Source organism: Anolis carolinensis, chromosome 1 (assembly GCF_035594765.1).
Source record: "Anolis carolinensis isolate JA03-04 chromosome 1, rAnoCar3.1.pri, whole genome shotgun sequence".
Taxonomy (NCBI): Eukaryota; Metazoa; Chordata; class Lepidosauria; order Squamata; family Dactyloidae; genus Anolis; species Anolis carolinensis.
The window spans coordinates 337,208,961-337,231,916 of NC_085841.1; the positions used below are offsets into that span (position 1 = coordinate 337,208,961).

The 22,956-nt window shown below is 43.7% G+C and overlaps 2 protein-coding genes across 7 annotated transcripts in view; one reads left to right on the forward strand and one right to left on the reverse strand.

Annotated features, from left to right (window-relative positions):
* The window catches only part of LOC103283054 (uncharacterized), a 122,888-nt gene extending 112,539 nt beyond the window's left edge, over window positions 1-10,349 (reverse strand). For 3 of the 4 annotated variants that reach the window (XR_010002147.1, XR_010002148.1, XM_016991484.2), the window contains exon 1: window positions 9,523-10,349. Coding sequence is in view for 1 of the 4 variants with exons in the window: in XM_016991484.2 (XP_016846973.1) it covers window positions 9,523-10,137 (615 nt within the window). In the remaining 3 variants the exon portion in view is untranslated. The remainder of the gene's footprint in view (window positions 1-9,522) is intronic. The other variant, XR_010002149.1, reaches the window with a different exon arrangement.
* Window positions 9,931-22,956, forward strand: part of flrt2 (fibronectin leucine rich transmembrane protein 2) — a 103,763-nt gene continuing 90,737 nt past the window's right edge. The window contains exon 1 of one of the 3 annotated variants that reach the window (XM_008116991.3): window positions 9,931-10,070. The gene's annotated coding sequence lies outside the window, so the exon portion shown is untranslated. Of the gene's footprint in view, window positions 10,071-18,917; window positions 19,056-19,102; window positions 19,241-22,956 lie in introns of those variants that run through there. The other 2 variants (XM_008117148.3, XM_008117045.3) reach the window with 2 other exon arrangements.

The window sequence follows — 22,956 nt, forward strand, 5'->3', positions numbered from 1 at the left end:
TTACATATGGTTTTGTGTGCACTCTTTTTTTCTGGCCACAGTGCTGTATAAATGTTGAAAATATACAGGTTTTTTAAGGAGAGAAAATTGATGAGAACATTATAAAGTAATTGTATCCTTCTGATCTTGGAAGCTAAGCAGGGTCATCCTTGCTTGGCACTTGAATGGGAGATTGCCAATGCATATCAGATGCTGTATTTTGGAGGATTTAATGCCTGTAATCCTATGAAATTCATGAAGTTGCCATAAGTCAACAGGTGACTTGAAGGCATGCATATACATTATGATGTGTATTATAATGTATAAGGTGCATATTATATGTGCATATTGTAATGCTTGCAACTCTTGGGAACAAATATTGAGAAACTGCCAAAAGATATTATCAATTATGATTGACCATGAGTATCAAAAGCTACCCCACACATCCTAAAAGCGAGGAAAATAGGAACAGTTTGTCAAGTAAAACAAATTGCAGCACCTAAATAAATGAGATGATATTGTGGTAACTCTCTTGTTAAAATAAACCAGGATAAAAAGGAAAAATATGTTTGTTTGTTTTTTAAAAAGGAAGCATATAATTAACCACATATAATTTAATGACTTTTCTGATGATTTCTAGGCATATCCCTCATAAGATAAGCAGCCAACCACAATACTTATTTATTTTTCCCTGTAGACAATGGTAGCTCTTCAGTATTATGCAATAGAAGTGTGATTTGAGGGGAAAAATTAACTTTAGCTGATGGACACTAAACATATTCCCTGCTCTTTACAGAACCCAATCTCTAGGAATAAGGTGCATTTAACCTCAAATATATCCCGAGTTGGAGCTCATGTTTTTGGACTCTTAGAATTAAGTCTTAGAATTAAAAAGGAACCCACTTGGGATGCAAAGAAAAGTGGCTGGTGCACAGAATAGTGTGAAAATACTGTAATCTAGATTAGAAATATTCTTTGGGTTTTTATTTTAACCAACCTTGATCTCTGTTTATCATCTGTAGGTGCCCTTCCTTCTGAATGGGGGCTATTTAGATTTATGTGACTCCTATTTGCATCAGGGATGTGAAAATAATGTTTTTGTTGTTATCACTGTGTTTCCCAAATCTCTGATCCCCCGGTTCAGCTTTCTCTATTGCCTTTTCCTTCTGTTTTTATATGGAATTCATGTAGATTATGTACACATTTTTTTGCTAAAATACATATTTTTATACATATGTCCCACTGAGGAAGGAAATTGCCAGTTTGTTTATTCTTTGCCTAAGAAAACTTTGTGAAATTCATGGGGTTGCCATAAAGGGACAGGTGATATGAAGTCACATACATAGCAAATTTATAGGTATGTTTCAGAAATACCAGTTTTTTGTCATAATTTTTGTTCAAATTAACCCACGGCTTTGTGTGCAATTTATTCTTTGCTGATACACATAATAAGGAATTGAAAATGTACAGATTTCTGAAGCATGACATGCTTCATTCTGTTGCAAAAAAAATATTTTCAATTCTCAATTTGCATAATCCCACTCCCTTTATTTCCATAGGTCTGTTCTTTCCTCCTCCAGTATGGCATGAGATGGAGAAGAGGTTGATGGGTATAGAAAAAGGGTGTTGGACAAAATTAAGCAAATAAATAGTTCTTTCATTGCTTGCTTGTCACCTAAAATTTACATCTGTGAATGAGAATGTACCTGTAGCAAACAAAAATATCAGAGAGAGAAAGAGAAAGAGAAAGAGAAAGAGAAAGAGAGAGAATTCTTTTCCATAAGAAAGTTACTGCTGGTTAATGGTGAATAATTTTCCCCAAGGAAGAATGTGAATGTTTGAAATGCATCCAGAAATCTCATAACCAATCTATTAATAAATCTTCTTGTACCTGTTGGCTTTGCCTTTTTTTTCACTCATCTGCTATGCAATGTAGCCCTTCTGTTGGAGCCTTAGAGGCTAAAGAGCTGCTGCTGCTGCAATAGACTAAAAGTGAGAAGTAAACCCCATATGAAATGTACGCGCATTCCTAATGCTCTCGCTCTCCACTTTTTAAAATTTCAACCCAACACTTAAACAAATCTCCTGCTGTATGTATATTTCATTTCTCTAAATGGAATGCGGAGGGGTCAGTTTAATTAGCAGATCATCTGATAATATGGAATGAGGGCTTGTGCTTTTCACCTTGATTTACATCCCTGTCCTATGCATGCTGGTTTGCAAATCTTGTGGAAATTAAATCCCATGAAATTCAAATGGGACCTTTTAGGTGTGTTTAGGATTGCATCCGAATGGCTGGAATTTAGGTAAATTTATTAAGAAGAAAATAACAGTGTTCAATGAGATCTATTCCAGATAAAAGGGAATAGTGTTGTGTCTTATAAATAACAATTGCACTTTCAGCAGCTTTGAAAGGAATAAGAGATTCTGTTTCTCAAACATCCTGTATGAACAGGCCATGTTAAGGTTGTTATTATACTAGGGCCTCCACATTCATTGAGGTTAACAGCACAGGACTCCCATGAAGATAGAAACCTTGTGAATAAAAATGCATTCTAACTGGAAGTCAGCTGTTACCAACAGTGCTGTAGAATTTGAAGAGGCATGAATCAAGGGTAAAACGTAGAAATGTGTCAAGAGGAACGCACGTCAAGCCAACCCGTCAGGACCGCCTTCCATCTAGAAACCGATGTCTTCACTGAAATGCAGATCAAAAATAGGTCTCTATAGTCGCCTATGTACCCATCACCAAGACTCTACACTTGGAAGGCAAGTATACTTGGCCACGAGTGATAGCCTATGATATGATGAAATGGAAGAAGCAAATAATCCATCTTTTAGTGCCACCTTCTGGAGTGGGCCACCCATAATGGAAGGGCAGGCATAACAGTGCTTCCAACCTCCAACCCAGATAACTTATCCAGTGGGATGTAACATAGGGCACATCTACAATGGCACTTAAATTAGACCCTATTAAATGTACTAGACACTGGATCAGGTCCAAGAAGATGCCACACAAGGACATTTGTGTGGAGGTGGGAACCCCCATTACCCAGCGGTGCTGACCATGGCTTGGCACTGTTGGGTGGCCGCCCTAAATCGCCCCCCCCCCTCCTTACCCTTCCATTTGATGGCGGTCTCCGGCTGCAATACGGCACCTCCCTTTTCCGTTGCTTCCCCTGACATCAGCCAGAGCAACAGGGTAACGAGAGAGGAGGGAAAAGAGGAGACAAGGGGGGAAAGGGACTCTCATCCTGGGTCCCTGGGCCACACAAGCCCAGGGAATTCAGGATTGCTGTAGGAACAGTTGTGACCAATTCAACTGTGTTCATTGGTGCTTAGTTGGGCAAAAGCCCGAATTCTGAGACAGAATTCAGGCTTTCCCTGACTTTCAATAATGCCGGGCAAGACAAATCTAGACCTACCTACCTGTGCTGTCAATGTAGATGGGCCATAGACTACGCTGATACACTCAAGTTCTCTGTGAACCATTTACTTCAGCCTGCAAGGACTAATGTCAACAGTCACCCAGAGTACCTTTTCGTCAACCGTCCCTAGATTGTAAAATGCCCTGCCAGAATCGTTTAAACAGTTGGACATGCTGTTTTGATTTAAAAGAGCATTAAAAATCAGCCTCTTTCAGCTGGTCTATTCACATCTTTTTAAAATTATGAATTTTAAATTACATACTAATTGTTTTAATATGTATTGATTTTACATGTTCTTTTGAGTATGTTTTAACTAGAATGCATGTATATAACTGCTTGTATATGTTGTATTTTAATATGTGGATATTTCCCGCCTCGATCTATAGGGAGAGGTGAGCCTGAAATACTACTATTACTACTACTATGACTGTAGACCACAACATTACAAATATTTCACACTTTTTAGGCATGCATCATTCCGTGACATAGTAATTCAGTTTTATCAGCAAATTGGAGGTGAAACCAACTCCTTATAAGAGATACAGGCACATGGTAATAACGAAATGTATGGGGATACAACATATCTCATGAAAACCTTTCATTTGTATTTCTCAAACTGTATTAGTTATTGCTTATTTCACATAGGCTCAGAGGTTTCTCGCTACGTTTGCATGATGCACTGCAGCCAACACACGCTCTAATGCAGGGCAAACTTCAGCCCTCCAGGTGTTTCGGACTTCAACTCACACAATTCCTAACAGCTTACCAACAGGACTCCAAAACATCTGAAGGGGCAAAGTCTGACCAAGCCTGCTCTAATGTGTCCTGACACACAGTTTGGAAAGTTCTGTGGCAGGTGATAGATAGATAAACTACAAGAATCCAGCTGAATGTACTTTTCACGTTTATTTTCAAGCTGGATTTTTAGTATGGGCAGCTAAGAGTTCATTTACACCAGGCATGGACAAACTTCAGCCCTCTAGGTGTTTTGGACTTCAACTCCCACAATTCCTAACAGCCTACCAACCATTGGAGTCTCAGTAGAGCAATGGGTTAAACCTAAAGGTTGGGTTGCTGACCTGAAGGTCGCTGGTTTGAATCTGCAAGATGGGGGTGAGCTACCATCTGTCAGCTCTAGCTTGTGCAGACATGACAGAAGCCTCCCAGCAGGATAGTAAAACATCTGGGCATCCCCTGGATAACGTCTCTGTAGATGGCCAATTCTCTCTCACCAGAAGTGACTTGCAGTAAGTTCTCAAGTAGCTTCTGACATGATTAAAAAACCCCTGGCTGTTGGGAATTGTGGGAGGTGAAGTACAAAATGCCCAGAGGGCCGAAGTTTGCACATGTCTGATTTACACTGTAAAAAACATCTGCTTTAAATGCCCTTTAGTCTAATTTTTCAGAGCGCATCATGTGGTATATGTATATGATGTATTTTGTTATGCAAGATACTCCACTAAGGCAGAAAAAATGAAATGCAAAGATACAGAATGGGGGACGATGCCTGGCTCAACAGCAGTACGCATGAAAAAGATCTTGGAGTACTCGTAGACAACAAGTTAAACATGAGCCAACATTGTGATGCGGTGGCAAAAATAGCCAATAGAATTTTGGCCTGCATAAATAGGAATGTAGTGTCTAGATCTAGAGAAGTCATGCTTCCCCTCTATTCCGCCTTGGTCAGACCACACCTGGAATACTGCGTCCAATTCTGGGCACCACAGTTGAAGGGAGATGTTGACCAGATGGAATGTGTCCAGAGGAGGGCGACTAAAATGATCAAGGGTCTAGAGAACAAGCCCTATGAGGAGCAGCTGAAAGAGCTGGGCATGTTTAGCCTGCAGAAGAGAAGGCTGAGAGGAGACATGATAGCCATGTATAAATATGTCAGGGGAAGTCATAGGGAGGAGGGAGCAAGCTTGTTTTCTGCTGCCCTGGAGACTAGGAGGCGGAACAATGGCTTCAAACTACAAGAAAGGAGATTCCACCTGAACATCAGAAAGAACTTCCTCACTGTGAGAGCTGTTCGGCACTGAAACTCTCTCCCCCGGACTGTGGTGGAGGCTCCTTTTTTTGGAGGCTTTTAAAAAGAGGCTGGGTGGCCATCTGTCGGGGGTGCTTTGAATACAATTTCCTGCTTCTTGGCAGGGGGTTGGACTGGACGGTCCATGAGGTCTCTTCAAACTCTATGATTCTATGTTTATTTAATTTTTAATTTTTAGGGGGTTTTTTGGTTAATTTTATAATTTTATATTGAGTTTAACTATTGTTTGATTTGTTATTGGTTTGTTCTTGGCATTGAATGTTTGCCACTTTGTTACTTTGCCGGAAACCACCCTGAGTCTCCTCGGGGAGATAGGGCGGGTTATAAATACATTATTATGATTATTATTATGATTATTATTATGATTATTATTATTATTATTATTATTATTATAAGTATGACACAGCAAACAAGATAGATATGCTGGATTTCGTTTCACAAAATCACAAGTCGAACACTTCCCAAGCATCTAGGACTGTGTGATGTATTTTCGGATGATGCGCGCAGATCCCAGTAGGGTGGCCTTTTGCAGTTGGCAGATCGTAATTTTGTCAATGTCTATTGTTTCCAAATGCCGGCTGAGATCTTTAGGCACGGCACCCAATGTGCCAATCACCACCGGGACCACCTGCACTGGTTTCTGCCAGAGTCTTTGGAGTTCGATCTTGGGGTCCTGATAGCGGCTGAGTTTTTCATTTTATTATTATTATTATCAAATTATTATAGAATCATGGTGACATAAGACTTCTATTTTTGCAACAAGGTATTATTTAACCGTGTCTGCTGGGGAAATGCTGGTGCCTCACCAAACTACAGATCCCAGAATACCATTGCATGGTGCAGCAGCAGTTGCGGGCAAACTTTGGCCCTCCAGGTGTTTTGGACTTCAACTCCCACAATTCCTATCGGCTGTTAGGAAATGTGGGAATTAAAATCCAAAACACCTGGAGGGCCAAAGTTTGCCTATGCCTGGTGTAGATAAAAGGGAAAGGTTTCCCCTGACATTAAGTCCAGTCATGTCTGACTCTGGGGGTTGGTGCTCATCTCCATTGCTAAGCCGAAGAGCCGGTGTTGTCCGTAGTAGACACCTCCAAGGTCATGTGGCCGGCATGACTGCATGGAGTGTTGTTACCTTCCCGCCGGAGCGGTACCTATTGATCTACTCACATTGGCATGTTTTCGAACTGCTAGGTTGGCAGAAGTTGGAGCTAACAGCGGCCGCTCCCGCCGCTCCCGGGGTTTGAACCTGGCACCTTTTGGTCTGCAAGTTCAGCAGCTCAGTGCTTTAACACACTTCGCCACCGGCGCCACTGGTGTAGATAGATACAGTAGAGTCTCGCTTATCCAACGCAAGCGGGCCGGCAGAATGTTGGATAAGCGAATATGTTGGATAATGAGAGATTAAGGAAAAGCCTATTAAACATCAAATTTTACAAATTAAGCACCAAAACATCATGTTATACAACAAATTTGACAGAAAAAGTAGTTCAATACGCAGTAATGCTATGTAGTAATTACTGTATTTATGAATTTAGCACCAAAATATCACGATGTATTGAAAACATTGACTACAAAAGTGCGTTGGATAATCCAGAACGTTGGATAAGTGAGACTCTTCTGTACATCCTAAGCTTATAAATAAGGAGCTGCTGTAAACATAGGCTTCTTTTTTAAACCAAGGCGGGGGAGGGGGAGGGATTCCGTATTGTAAAACAGCCCACGCAACGTTTTCTAAATGCAGTGTTTAAGGGCTAAGTAATCAGGCGCTAACCAAAATTAATAACGGGGTGCAGGGGGAGGCAGGGAAGGCTAAATCAGCCTGAAGGGATGAAGAAGAAGGGCGGGTTGGAGGGAAGGAAGGAAGGAAGGCACTGAAGCGGGAGCCTGTCCCTCCTCCGCCTAGGCTCTGCTGCCCCCTTGGCTGAGGCGAGGGACTGACAGGCGGAGGAAACGCTTGCCTTTTCCCTCAGTTTGGGGACCTGAAAATGCCGAGAGCGTGGCTTTGCATCGCCTCTCCTTGGAAACGAATAAACCGTGTTTGGTTTTGTTTTGAAATTTGGTCATTCCCATCAGAATTATACACAAACACGCTGGTTTCGAGGCCGAAGGAGGCTGCCTTCCCCGACCTCCTCCTCCTCACTGAGGGAAAAAAGGATACGCTCTGCGCCATGCTTTGGTACCCCTCACAAAAAATCCACGACTGAGGGGCCTGCGTATACACTGCAGAATTGTAACCATTCCACACCACATTAATGGCCTCGGCTCCATCTTAGGCTGTTAGAAATTGTGGGAGATGAAGTCCAAAACACCCGGAGGGCCCAAGTTGGCCCATGCCTGAAGTAAAGGGGCCTGACTCTGGAGAGGCGACGAGAGGCTCGTTTCTCACCGCCGCCATTAAAAAAAAACCCCGTTTCCACAAGTCAAATGCACAAGCACGCTGTGGATGAACCAACCAATGTCTAAGTTGGAAAGATCAAGCAGGAGAGGGGCAGATGTGAGGGGAATGGAGAGTGTGTGAAGGCTGCGTGTGTCTGTGCGGCTCCACCAAACGTCACTCAAAGCTTTTCCTTTCCTGGCTTTTTAAAAAATAGGGGGTGCCACACCAATAGACACCCCATTTCCCGGAGTCCATTTCACCACACGCCTCTGTTCCCTTGCCTCCCTTCCCGCTTTGCAAAGGACGAAGAAGCGCCTTGCCCTGAACTCCTCAGAAAATGCTCTCCCGCTCGTTGTGTGTGGAAGTGTGTGTGTAAGAGAGAGGGAAAGATTCTGGGTGAGAGACGGAGTGTGTGAAACGGAGGCTGTGTGAGAGAGAGACCGAGGGAGCAAAAGTGTGTTAAAGATACTGTGCGAGAGAAAATGTGTGCGAGCGGCTATGCGAGTAAGTGTGAGAGACTGAGAGAAAGTGTGTGAGTGAGACAGAGAGCAAAGTGTGTGTGAGTTTGAGAGAGACTGAGTGAAAGTGTGTAAGAGACTGAGTGAGTGTGTGTGAGGCTATGAGAGCAAGTGTGTGTAAGAGACTGAGTGTGTGGGAGGCTATGAGAGCAAGTGTGTGTAAGAGACTGAGAGAAAGTGTGTAGGAGACAGAGAGCAAAGTGTGTGTGAGTTTGAGAGAAACTGAGAGAAAGTGTGTAAGTGAAAGACTGAGCGAGTGTGTGTGAGGCTATGAGAGCAAGTGTGTGTAAGAGACTGAGCGAGTTTGTGTGAGGGTGTGAGAGCGACAGTGTGTGTGAGAAACAGAGCAAAGTGTGGATGAGAGAGCAAAATGTGTGTGAGTGTGACAGCGACTGAGAGAAAGTGCCTGATAGACTGAGCTAGTGTGAGAGCGAAGCACTGAGAGCAAAAGTGTGTGTGAGAGAGACTGAGAGAACGTATGTAGGTGAATGTGTATGAGAGGCTGGGAGAGCAAAATGTGTGTGTGTGTGAGAGAGAAAGTGTGGGGGAGAGACTGAGAAAGTGTGTGGGTGAGACAGAGCAAAATGTGTATGAATATGAGACTGAAAGTGTATGTAAGACTAAGAGACTAAGTGTGAGAGGCTATGAGAGAGCAAAAGTGTGTGAGAGACTGAGAGAAAGTGTGTAGGTGTGAGTGTGTGTGAGGCTGAGAGAGCAAAATGTGTGTGTGGGTGAGTCTGACAGCATAAATGTGAGTATGAGAAAGGCTGAGAGAAAGTGTGTGAGAGAGTTAGCGATTGAGAGAGCAAAAGTGCTTGTGTGAGTCAGTGTGAGAGCCTGCAAGCAAGTGTAAGAGAGAAAGACTGTGGGTGAGAGTGAGAGCGTGTATAAGACATAATGTGAATGTGTGTGCGAGAGAAAAGTGAGTGTGAGGGACTGAGAGCGCAAAGGTGCTTGTGTGAGAGAGCCTGCGAGAAAGTGTGTGCGTGAGAGAAACTGTCCATGTGCGAGAGTGTGTTTGTGAAAGACTGTGTGTGAGTATATGAATGTGAGAGTGCGTGTGTGAAGGCAAGTGTGTGTGTTGTGTGTAGCATCCCCGCTTTCCCTCTTTCTCCTCGCCGTTCCCCAGCGAAGCCTGCCTTCAGACACTCTGGGGCCAGTCATAACACAAACCTCGCCTGCTCCTCCTCCTCCTTCCTTCCCCGGCACCGCGCTCCCTCGCTGCGCCCCGCCCCGGCAAGGGTTAAACGCCGGGCTCTGCCTCCCGCGCTTTACTAGACGGCGGCGGAGTTTTTCGAGGAAGGCGCTGTTGGAGAGGAGGCTCTTGCCGCTGCACGCACGCACGCTCGCTCGCTCGCTCTCAAAGAAACCACGGCCAAAGGGAGACACGCGGCGTTGAAGACACCCAAGGATCCCTTCGCATTGGCGGGAAGCAAAAGGAGACGGAGGAGGAGAAGCGCACCCCAGAGGAGAGGGGCGGGGGCCTTGGGAGAGCCGTCGTTTGCCTCTTCGGGGAAGGCGCTGCGGGTTCGGATGCTGCTGCGGCGAGGATGAGGGCGGCGAGGGGGGCTCCTGCCCGCTATGGAACCAAGCCGGACCTGGGCGACGAGCCTTAAACCGGGACAATGCCGGTATCCGGCCGCTTCGCTCTCCATCTTCCTGAGCCTCCGGTGGGGTTTGGGTGAGACCCGAAGGGAGAAGAGCCGCAGCCGCAACAGCAGGTAACCATGGATAATAGTGATGATGTTCGGGGAGTTGCCATCCCCGTGCCTCCTTCCCACCCGCCATCCCCCCCCCCAAACTTTTTATATTTCTTTCTCGAAAACGGGGGTCCACACCGCTGAATAAAACCCCACATCATCTCCTTTGAACTGTAATATATGGCACTGTGGACTGACTCAGGTAGCCCAGTTCAAAGCAGATATTGTGGGATTGTCTGCCTTGATATTCTGGGCTATATGGCTGTGTAGACGGAGAACGCGTGTTCAGTTTCGTCACCAGGAACGGTGTTAGGAGGGAAGTCAGAGTCCAGAGACAGTTGCACAGATGGGAGATGCCACGGAGATACATATCATTTGTTCGTGTGTGTGTGTCTATGGGAAGAGACGTATATGCATGAGATGTGAAGTATATGCATGAGATGTGAAGAGAAATGTTATATATGTGGTGTGTGTATATATATCTCAATCCAACTCTCATATTCACATATATGTTCATATATATAAAAGTTGGATTGAGATATACACACACATGCATGTAAAAGAGGAAGAGGAGGAGAGAAATAGAGCAATGTTAGGTTGGGGCAGCTCAGTAGAAGATGCAAGTTAAGGAATATAAATTGTCTGCCTTCTGGTTTCCACTCAGAGAAGGCTGTTGGTTTCTTGTGCCTATCTTATAGATTGACACACACATTGCCTTTTCCCATTTTGTTACCAAGAGATATTAAAGGTGCTTGGTGGGGTGGTGGTGTTCATTCCATGATTTTCCAGCACTGTTCGGTTGGGGCAGCTCAGCAGAAGATGCAAGTTAAGCAATATAATCTGTTTGCCTTTTGGTTTTCCACTCAGAGGAGGCTGTTGATTTCTTGCCCCTATCCATCATCGTGGGGCCTAGTTTTGGGGCTTGGAGCAAAAAATATATAAAATGGGCATAGAATCAGGTTGGGAAAACTGACAGGCAAAGACTTTAGAAAGGAAGAAGGAAAGAAGAGAGGCAGAGTGAACAGCTTCCACCTTCCCTAGTCCTGGCTTTTCTTAAAAGCAAAAAGAGAAAAACTTAAATATTTTAAGAATTCAGAATCAATGGACTGGAAACATTGCAGGGCTTTTTATTTTAGTGTCCTTTCCTGTTTAAATCCAAATATTCTGCAGCAGGAAAATATCCCTCTCCCCTTAGCCCCCCTCTTTCAGTCCTCTTGCCTTCATAATAACAGGATGACTGTGCTTTAGGGTTGAGTTTTTAAACCTCTCCCTATGTAGAACTGATGCAGTTTGGCACCACTTTACCATGGCTCAAAGCTATGGAATCCTGGGACTTGTGGTTTTACAAGGTCTTTCACCTTCTCTGCCAAAGAGTGCTGGTGTCTCACCAAACTACAAATCAAAAGCTTCCACAGCATTGAGTCATACCAGTTGAAGAGGTGTCAAACTGCATTCAGTCTACAGTGTAGATGCCCGTCTGGAGCCTGGTTTTTTTTCTGTCTCTTTCTCCCCATGCATCTTTTTCAGAGGTAGCAAGGAGTGAAGGGCATGCAAGAGATCAGCCTGAATTTCATGGCATCCCCTTTTTTCTTTCCACTCCCCTCCCCTACATTTGACAAAGGTTCCAGCTGTTCCTGCTAGGCTCTCTGTGTGACTGACACAGGTTTCCTTTCAGAGCTTGCCGGCAGGATGGCTCTGGCAGTCCAAATCTCTCTCTTCCTTTTCCCCTCCCTCCCCTATGAGGTTTAGCAGCATATTTCATGTCTTCCTCTCCCCAGAAAAGGAGGGGATATGCATTTCTCTGTATTAGGAAAGGTAATCACTCCCCTTTAAGGCACTTGGGGTACATCTACAGTACTCTGTAGAATTGATGCAGTTCGACACCACTTTCACTCTCATGGCTCAGTGCCATAGAATCATAGGAGTTGTAATTTTACAAGATCTTTTGTCTTCTCTGTCAAAGGGTGCTGATGTCTCACCAAACTACAGCCCCCACAGTCCCATAGCATTGAACCATGGCAGTTGAAGGGGTATCATCTTGCATTAATTTTACAGTATAGATGTAATCTTGAAACCTTATTCTTCTACCCCATGTGGATGCAGTTGCCCTGATTTCCAGGTTCATAGGTTGGCAGTAGGACTCCGTGATGGACCACTGTGATAAATCTAGCCTCTTTCCCAAATTATTAGGCAGCTTTGTAGATGAATCCCCTCAGGGATACACATTTAAAAGCATACTAAATAAGCTAAAGCACAACTCCTCTCCAAAGAAAGGGGGTCCTTTTAGAATATTATTTCCAGTGCAAGGAAAAAGTGGGATGTAACATAAATGGGTTGGATGTTCTTTCAAACCTGTCTTGTGCTCTTAAGCAACCCTTCAGCTTAAAAACAGCCTGCTAAAAACAGCATGGGAGTGAGGGTGAGTGGGAACTCCCTAAACACTGTGTGTGTGAGAGAGACTGTATGTATAACTATTCAGTTATAGGCAGAAAGGCATTTTCCGATTTCAAGGGGCATGGGCCATTGCTTCTAAAGTCAATCCCACGTCTCCATCTAAAATACAGCAGGGCTGGACCTGCCATTAGAAAGTGAGTTTCTAGCAACAGCTCTTCAAAGCATCAGTGAGGGACTGGAGGAAGGACACAGCCTACTTTGTACCTCCTAAACTAGCCTGCTTAGATGCAGCCTAGTCACCAGGTTTGAAGAATTAGCTGCCACTATGTCCATTTGAAGGCTTGAAATGAAGTGAGTGCTGTCTTCTTCCTTACTTTGCTTGGCTTTGAATAATTGGTTTGGCAGTTATAGTTTGTCATTGGCTTGGAAAGGACAAAAAAGGAAAGGTCAGGAATGCTAGATTTGGCTTGGCTACCCTCTACCTTTTGGCATATTGTTTTCAGTACATTTGAAGTTAGTAAAAGGCTTTTTCTTCATTTCCCTTCTTAAAAAACAGCTACATAGCTTGTCCTTGTCTACTTTAGCCGTCTATATTTGTTGTGACTGTAGGAATTGAGTGTGACCAAGGGACCATTGAAGGAAGAATAATGCTTAGGAACAGGGAGGAAAATGGGAGAAGAGCCTACAGTCAGCCTCTTTGAATCACTGTGGCATTTCACTTCAGGCAGTCAGCGTGGTGTAGTGGTCTGAATTGAAATATGACTCTGGAGTTCAAATCTCCACATAGAGAACCCACTGGGCGGCATGGGCCAATTCGCACTCTCTCAGCCTGAGAGGAAAGCAAAGGCAAACTCTTTGAACAAATCTTGCAAAGAAAGGCCTGTAATAGGTTTACCTTAGGGTAATTAAAATGATAGCAAGAGTCTGTATTAATCTATTGAGATGTTGTAAGGCCTAGGGCCCATTCCACCTGAGCAGTTATAGTGCTATTATTCCATTAATTGTCATAGTTCTTTCCTGTGGAATTGACGGATTTGCAGTTGGAGCACCTATTGCACTTTAGTGCCTCCCTAAACTGCAGATCCCAAGATTCTGTAAAATGGAACCATGACAAAGTAGAATAATAGCACTATAATTCTATACTATGAATTAGCTCTTGGTTCACCCAATCTCTACGGGCCCCTGGTGGCACAGTGCGTTAAAGTGCTGAGCTGCTGAACTTGCACACCAAAAGGTGCCAGATTCAAATCCCGGGAGCGGACTGAGCGCCTGCTGTTAGCCCCAGCTCCTGCCAACCTAGCAGTTCGAAAACATGAAAATGTGAGTAGATCAATAGGTACCACTCCGGCGGGAAGGTAATGGCGCTCCATGCAGTCATGCCGGCCACATGACATTGGAGATGTCTATGGACAACGCTGGCTCTTCGGCTTAGAAATGGAGATGAGCACCAACCCCCAGAGTCGGACACAACTGGACTTATCGTCAGGGGAAAACCTTTACCTTTTTACCTCACCCAATCTCTCATGTTTGGTTCAGGACTCAATCCAAGGCACCCTTGAACTTGATAGGGCTCATTTTTGAGTAGAAGGCCAAAGGAGTAGGCTGTCTACATTTAGTAGCCAAATACTGTACTTGGTTGCTGCCAGATATGTGCAAACCAAATCCATGGAAAAACTTCCTTCAAATTACAGGAAAGGAGATTCCGCCTGAACATTAGGAAGAATTTCCTGACCGTAGAAGCTATTAAACAATGGAACTCACTGTGTGATGGAGGCTCCATCTCTGGAGGCTTTTAAACAGGCTGGCTATCTATCAGGCGTGCTTTGATTGTCCTTTTCCTTCATGGCATGGGGTTGGACTAGATGACCCATGTGGTGTCTTCGAACTCTATGATTCTGTATGACAAACTGTCTGGTACCTTAGAACTTCAATTAATCACTTTAACCTTCCTGGTCTCTAGTGTAGAAAACACCTGTGGCAAGGGATACTCCCCCACCCCCACCTGCCCCCAATGAATAAAATGGAGCCCGTGTCATGTTCTGAAGAGTTTGAACTCTTCCAGAGAGGCAGAGCCAGCATGAAGACCAAAGAAAAAATCCTGAGGGGATTTCTAATGTTTAGAATCTCTTTTCCCATGGCATTGAATCTTCCTCAACTTGCCTCCTTCCCAGTGCTAAAAATAATGTAAATCACAATCAGGATATTCTAATAAGCAAGATCCAGCAGCTCCAAGCTCACCTTCCTCCCCTCCCTGTCATTTACATTACATCTATATATATAAAAGAGTGATGGCATCACGGCGATGGACAAAACAACAAATCTACAGCCCCCCCAAACTCGAAAATTGGCAACGCAATCCATCATCCCCGCCTCCAGTAAGATACAACAAATTTACACATAAAACACTATCACAACACCAAAAAATGCCAAAACTAGGTACGCATGCGCAAAAACACCATGCTTCAAACCTTTATGGCGCTCGCGCGGCTCCAGTAAGATTTATATGCCAAACACAATCACAGGGCCACAAACGGCCAAAAACTGCAACAGGCGATATGCGCCTGCGCGCACCCCCCCATCCCTTCCCGCGCGCGCACACACACACCTCGCCTCAGAGCTGAAGGAAGGAAGGCAGGAAGGGCGATTCCTTGCTGGGCGCGGGATGGAGGAGGCCGCGCTGGGAGGCGTGCGGGCCTCACGTCGCTCTCTGCCCTCTCCCCCTCAATCTCCCCCCCCTCAGGGCCCATGGAGGGCCCCGGTTGCCGTTCAGGCCCCCTCCTCCCGCCCCTCTCCCCTCCCCCCAATGCGAGGAAGGCCCCGCGGAGCCCCCCCCCCCCGCCTCACCCTCTCTCCTCCTCCTCCCTTCTCGGTTCTTCTCGGAGGTCTTCAAGCTCTTCAAGGTGAGGGGGGAAGAGGAGGGCACGGCCCTCGAGCAGGCCTGGACCTCCCCTCGAGTTGTTTGGGGCGCCAACCCCCGCCCTTCCCGGCCTCAGGGCCCTTCCTTTTCCCCCTCACCCGGTTAAACGGCTGATGGGGAAAAGGAAAGAGCCTCAGGCCAGGAAGGGTGGAAGTTGGCGCCCAAAACAAGTCAAGGGAAGGCCCAAGTTGGCCCAGGCTGAGCTTCCCCCTTTTCTGTTGTTGTTATTGTTGTTGTTGTTCTCACCCACAAATTACAACCCCTCCAATGCCTCAGAAGCCCCCCTTTTTCCCCTCTCAAACCCTATCGCCCTCACCTTTCCCTTCCCTGTAATAATTATTAATATAATAACTGATCATCAGTTAAGAATGTAATAATCACCAATAATAATACTAATTTATTATTAGTATAATACTGATAATCATTCGAGAACATAATAATTCATAATAATAGTCAGTTCTTATTATTATAACACTGACAATCATTCAACAATGTATTAACAAATCGTAATAATAGAAAATTATTATTATTATTATAGTAATAATCATTCACAAATTAATAATTATTATTATAACATTGATAATCATTCAACAATATAATAACAACTAATAATAAGTAGTTATTATTTTTATCACAATGATAATCATTCAAGACTATAATAATTATTATTGTTATAACAGAAGGCGCCTCATATAATCCACTTCTAAACAAATAATATCACATTATAAATATACACTAGAATCTCACTTATCCAACATAAACAAGCCGGCAGAACGTTGCATAAATAAATATGTTGGATAATAAGAAGGGATTCAGGAAAACCAATTACACATCGAATTAGGTCATCATTATACAAATTAAACACCAAAACATCATGTTATACAACAAATTTGACACAAAAAGTAGTTCCATGCGCAGTAATGCTATTGTAGTAATTACTGTATTTGCAAATTTACCACCAAAATATCACAATACATTAAAAACACTCACTCCAAAAACATTGACTATTAAAAGGCAGACTCCATTGCATAATCCAAAACATTGCATAAACGAATGTTGGGTGAGATTCTACTGTAATATGAAATAATTACTGTGGTACAATAATACACAACAATATCATCTCAGGACAGTAAATAAAGATCAACACTCTAAAAACACAGCTATTCCATCCAGGAAACAATCAGGGCCATCTAACACCTCCCACCAAAGGATTCCCCCCTTCACACAGGAAACCACCCACACTTTGAACCTACAAGGCCATTCCGTACTCATCACTCTCTCATCTCAGCACAGTAAATAAACAACAACAGTCTGAAAACACACAAATTCCATCCAGGAAACAATCAGGACCACCTAGCACCTCCCAACAAAGCATTCCCCCCCTCTAACACACGGAACCACCCAAGCTTTGAAACTACAAGGCCATTCCGTACTCTGGGGCCAATTTGCAATATATTAATATATATAATAATACAATACATATATAATACAATACATTGTATATACATATAATACTGCTAATAATATTATAATACACTACAATATAATACTAATAACAAAACAATATATATATATATATATATATATATATATATATATATATATTACTACTAATATTGTGAAATAGTCGTATATGTTATAGCGTAATATCCTATCATATGTCTTTAATGTAATAAATGAATAAATAATACTGTATAATTTTTGTTGACGGTCACAACAAAAATAAAACCCAATGTAGATTGACCAACATCACTAAAAAAAAGCCACAGCAACGCGTGGCCGGGCACAGCTAGTAGCATATAAAATCAATCTATGTCCCTTCATACATATAGAGGAATGTGGAGGCAAACAAAACCTTTTGTGGACTCCTCTCCTCACATCCAAAAGTCAAGATAGTGCAAAACAGATCTCTTGGTTCTTGGGGAGGGGGGTGTTGACATATTTGTTGATTTGATTTTGCTAGATAACAAGTTTAAAAGGGGTGGGGAGGGTAGAGAAACTTCTCTAGGTTGCCTTTACATGAAACTATGCCACCTGGGTGTTGCTTCTTTCCCAAGTCTCTTGTTCTCCAAAGCAGTATGCACTTTTGCACGTTTCCCCCTTCCTAATGACACATATTGTGTGTATGTGTGTATTATTACAGTTATGTTTTTTGTTCTTATGGGGACTGAGCATTTTCCTTTGCTCTCCGGAGGATAAAACCTGGTGGTTACCTTTCCTTGGTGGGAGGTTTTGGTTTGGAGATCTCTAGGGCAGCCGGGGAGGAAGGGAGAGAAGGAAGGGAGATTTTTTGGGGGAGATTTTCTCCCATTTTTTTTAACCAGGGCGCCTCTATTGGGGCAGTTAAAACTACTAATAGACCAGGCATGGGCAAACTTGGGCCCTCCAGGTGTTTTGGACTTCAACTCCCACGATTCCTAAGCAGCCGAGGGGGGAAAGGATGGGGCCTGAGGCTGTTAGGAATCGTGGGAGTTGAAGTCCAAAACACCTGGAGGGCCCAAGTCTGCCCATGCCTGTAATAGACCCTTGCGCGCAAACGCCAACATAGGACAGAGGCGAGGAAAGAAGCCTGAGCAGCTTGGTACAGTGTCCCATATTCTCTCTATTAGAAGCAATTTTTAAAGGGGCGGGGGGTGACAATTGATATGCGGACAGAAAACCCGTTTTTGAGTAATGGTCTTTTCGGTGAAGAGCGGGTTAAAAATTAAAAAAGAATTAAAAAGAGAGGGAGGGGGGTGGGGGGACCCTAACTCGAGTTTGCCTCTTGGAAAGCTTTCAGGTTGCAGCCTTGCCTTCCAAGCATTCCTTCAACGAGAAATGTGGGAGGGACTCTGAGAAAGAGAGAGAGAGATTCATTGAATTCATTACAGTAAACATCTCCCTGGGGTGTCAAGCGAGGAAAAGGCGGGGGGAGAGAGAGAGAGATCGAGAGAGGAGGAGGAGGAGAAGAAGGGGGAGGCGAGAAAAAGGCACGGCTTCTCCGAGAGAGGGATAGTCGGATTGGAGACCTCGTGACGGCGAAGATCAACCTGCAAAGCTCCGGCTTGGGAAAGAAAGAGGCAGGCAGGGAAACGCTTGGATCCCGAGAAGTGGCTGAAGAGAGAGCGTGAAGGGTGGAAGAGAGCGAGAGGTGGGAGGGAGGAGGCGGCGTACCCACACACGGAGACACGCTCCCACGCGCGCTGGTTGCTTCTTGGTTGCCCCCACACGCTTGCCTTCCCGGGCGCAACTCTGGAGATTTTTTTCTTCCTCACTTGAGCCTCTCTGCTAATATCCGACAGAGAAGGGGGCGGAAAAGAGCCAACTCTCCTTGACTCAGTCCCGCTTGAGTTTGTTCGTGGGCCGAACGCGTGGGTTTTTTTTTCTCGGGGATGCTGGAACCCGGGGCTGCGCGTTGGAGGAGCCCGGGAGAGGATGTGTCCGCCGCCTCTGCCTCTGCTGCCTCGTAAGAGAGCGAGGCGCAAGAAAAAGGGGCCGGCGGCGCGACCCCCGGAGAGCGACCACGACCCCCTGCGGTGGGGCAGACGCCTAGCAGACCCCGCGGCCAGGCTGCTTGATGGGGCTTCCGGCGGCTCCTTGACTTGGCCCTCTCCTTGGATGGTCATCGTAACCCTACAGCGCCCAGAGGGGTCTCCAAGTGGGGTCTGTCCTTTTGCCGGAAGGGAGGATTAGAGACCCGACCCTCAATCCTTCAGGTAGAGTTGGTCCTCCGCGGCTTCGCCTTCGCCTCCCTCCCGCGCTTCAACCCTCCTCGCCCTCGACATTCTCCTCCCACTAAAGAGAAGCTTTAAAGAAAGCGGAGGGAGAACTGGTAGACTCGGGATCCAGCTCTGGAGTAGATTAGACATGACCACCCAGCTCCTTGGAAGGAAATAGTCGGGTATGTTTGGGTCTACACGTGTATGTATGCATGTATGTGTGACAGTGCCCTATAGGCAGGCAGGACCGCAGGGAAATGGCTCAATGGCTGGCTGTGGCGATAGCAGGGGAAAAGGAAAAGACAATTCATTACCATGTTCTTCCCCTCCTCCTCGCATATATATATTTGAGAAAAATAATCAGCTTTGCAGTGCCTTTCCCAGATTTCCCATTGATTCTTGCCGAATGTCCCCTAGACATTTGCTAACGCTAAGAGGGCAAATGCCTCTGTCCTCCTTCCCCATCGAGGAAGGGACCTCTTCTGTCTATCTGGAAAGAGGAGTCTATATGGGGCAAAAGGATGGAGTACTTTGGGGAAGGGATAAAACCGAGGGACCAAACTAGAAAGATGATTCAGGTTGAAGCCTGCAGCTGACCGGCAGGAGAAGGTTGGTTTGAAGAGGTTGCAGGGAAGAACCTGCAAACTGCATCAGAATTCATCAGATCCCAGCAATAGCTACAAGGAGGTGGATTTGATTGCTTGGAGAGGGAGGCAGGGGGGAAGGAAGCATGGATTGCATTTTAGGTCTATCAAATGGATAGCAGCCTTATTTCATGGAGCTGGTCAGAGAAATGATGGCTACTGACAAGCTGAAAGGGAATGGGGATAAGAGGAGGTTGAACCAAGCCCCCAGCCACTTGGGAAATCTTCCTAGAGTGAAAATAAAACATACCAAGGAGAAGCCAGCTGTAAACCAGGAGAGAGCCTATCACCTTTCCCCTTTGGAATGGAGAATCAGTCATCAGGAGCTTTTAATTAATTTTAATGGCGGAAATCTGTTTTAAGGCTTACAATAAGCTAACACAGTCCAAAGCACAAATCCGAGGAAAAGCCTGTGCTTGCATATAGAAAGTGCTGATGAGATTTCTGTAGTTGCTGATATGTGTGTGCATATATGTATATCTATATCTTTCACATCACATTTTTGTATCTGCATTGCTTTGGATTAGTGGGAAGGAAGGAAGAGACACATTGGATGCGCCTAAACATAAGCCAAGTTTTTTTCCCCTTACATTTAGATTCTCTTCCATCCATATCCAAATGTTTATTTACTCCTTGGTGAGATTTATTTACTCCTCTTAACTCCTCAGTCCTTACAAGCTACTCAAAACCAATTTGGAGCTGAAACTTAATAGTCTGCAGGCGCTTAATCTTGCAGTTCTCACTAAGTCTCCCTTCCACCCCCCTTTCAAATATATCTTGGGGTTAATTCATAAATTTTTTCACCCACAGTGCATATTGGAAAAATTCCTTCACCAGAGGTATTTTTTAATCTTATCTGGGACTCAAGAGAAACAAAATAAAAGGCTTAGAGGAAGTGTATGACTCAAAAAGACACTTGTGTTGTGACTTCTCTAAAAGCTGTAGATATCTTCATATTTGCAGAAAGAATCATTTTGGGATTTCTTGGAGGTGGATCTCTGCACACAATAGGAAAGGAGTTGGGAGACAGGCCTTCAGAAACATGGTGATTTGTTTTCTATCACAGCTGAATAACCTACCTGGTCTGTTGAAGAGTACAGAATAAAAGGTGTAGATGATCTGAAAGTTTTGTGTAATTAGCCCTTTTTGTTTAACTGTGATATAATAGTTATTTTCGGAAGTGTATTTGGGGATTAGGTTTCTTAAGAGGATCATCATCTCCCTCCCCACCTCAGGGGTAAGGAACAAAAAAATCTCGCTTGGGCCCAGTCTGAGGATCTATTCTCTATTGTCTTCTGCATGGCAGAGGGTTGGACTGGATGGCTCAGGTGGTCTCTTCCAGCTCTATGATTCCCCTGATCTCAGTTGTGTTATGTTCTCCCATTCCATTTCTTGACTGGGAAAGTCAAGGAGGTCACTAGAGTATTTTTCTGACTTGCTATGAGTTCCCCATGTCATACCTTCTATGAGTTTTATGGGTCAAGCAATCTGCACGTTAGCCTAACTAACATCTTAAACTTAGTTCATTATCTTGGTTTGAAAACAGGGTTGGTTATTTCGAGGAGGCATCACTATCTGTAAAAGATGGAGAAACAGAAGGTGGAGGCCAAGCATGATGATTATGTTCTGCATGTACACTGGTCTCTTACCAGTTTACAGAAATTTAGATTTAAACCAAAGAGAAATTGGTTGGAATATATACACGATAGACTTAAGTTCTGTTCTACACATATGTTTGATAAGATGTGATCTTTATCTGCATGTGACTTTCAGCCTCTGGATTTAATTTAAGCCATTGCTCTAAATCATGATTATTTCTTTGTTAGCTACAAACGTTGATACAGATTTATCTGCTGAAAATACTCCTGCCTCCACACAGTTTGAAAATGCAGGCTATGGTTTTGGGCAAGAATTGAGAATGTGTGTGTATCTGTCAATGGTTAGGAAGGCAACTCTCAGAAATCTTGATTAGATTTTCCTCTTGGTTGTGGGCATTCAAGGTGTAGGTTTACTTGAGTAAAAACAAGCAGGAGTTCAAGCATTTTACAAACTATTTTTCTCCCCTCTGCTCATGTTTTAGATAAAGGAAGTAGCCCTGCTTAAGAAAATATTGTTTCCAAGAAGGAGAGTCTCGTAGTCATCTTTGCTCTCTCTCTGCTCTTAATCTAAGAGTGAGTTCATTTTTCACTAGATTACTTTCATATAACTTTGTGGTTTCTGCCACAGTGATTCAAATCCAGTCCATTAGTGACCTCTATCTGTGAGAAGTGTACAATCAATGCATGTTCTTTTCTCCTCTCCACTCTCTTCTCTCCTTCAGCAAAGTATATTAGGAGATAGGCAGGTTGGGGATGGGGACAACAACTGAATTGTTTGTAATGTGAATACCTTTAAATTACCCAGCTTGCTTGTTGAATTCCAACATGGTATTACTGCCCACTGTTTTAGCGGTACAAAATTCAAATTGATATGTGCTGCCAACTCTGTCCTCTGATTAGTAATGTAAAGAACACCAGCTAATTGGCTAATGATCTTTGTCTTTTTGCTAGTAATCAAAAGTGGGCTGTCATGACAAAATCGAGAGAGCAAATGCAATTTGGACCAACTAATGATCCACTTTTGATCTAGAAATTCTGATTATTTGCTAACTCGTGGCATCCTAAGAACATATAATGATTTAGACTTTAAAAGCATACTTTATAAATGCATATGGCAATCAGTATTTAATTATAGCAACATGCTATTAATAATAGCAATACAAGATTTGTCCATAAGTATTTTAGAATTTATCTGTGCCTCTACTGTGAGTATAAATCAGAGGTCAAGGAAATAGAGAGATTATTAACAAGTGATCTCTTTTGCGAGATTTTAAAACCTGGTTCTCCATACTAATTTGCCTCTTGCTTGTATCTATATCCATATTTCATGTTGAGGTAATTACTGTGAATTGATGATTAAAAATTATATTGCTCTGATTAGGATAATAAAACAAATGAACAGTCATAGGTCCTTTGATATTTTCTTGACAATATTTGGGTTTTAGTGGTAAAGCAATATGGTGGCATTAGATGCTTGATGGTTAATTATTTCTTTTTTGGCATATTTTTGTCCAAAAGTAATTCTGTGGCTGGCTGGTTTTCTTTCTTTTAAAAAAACCTTTTTTTATACTGGCATATTAGCAGGCTTAAAGGGCACCTGAGACTAGTACAACTCTGTTCGTATAATACAGTTCCCTAGTGTTCCTTTAAAGAAAA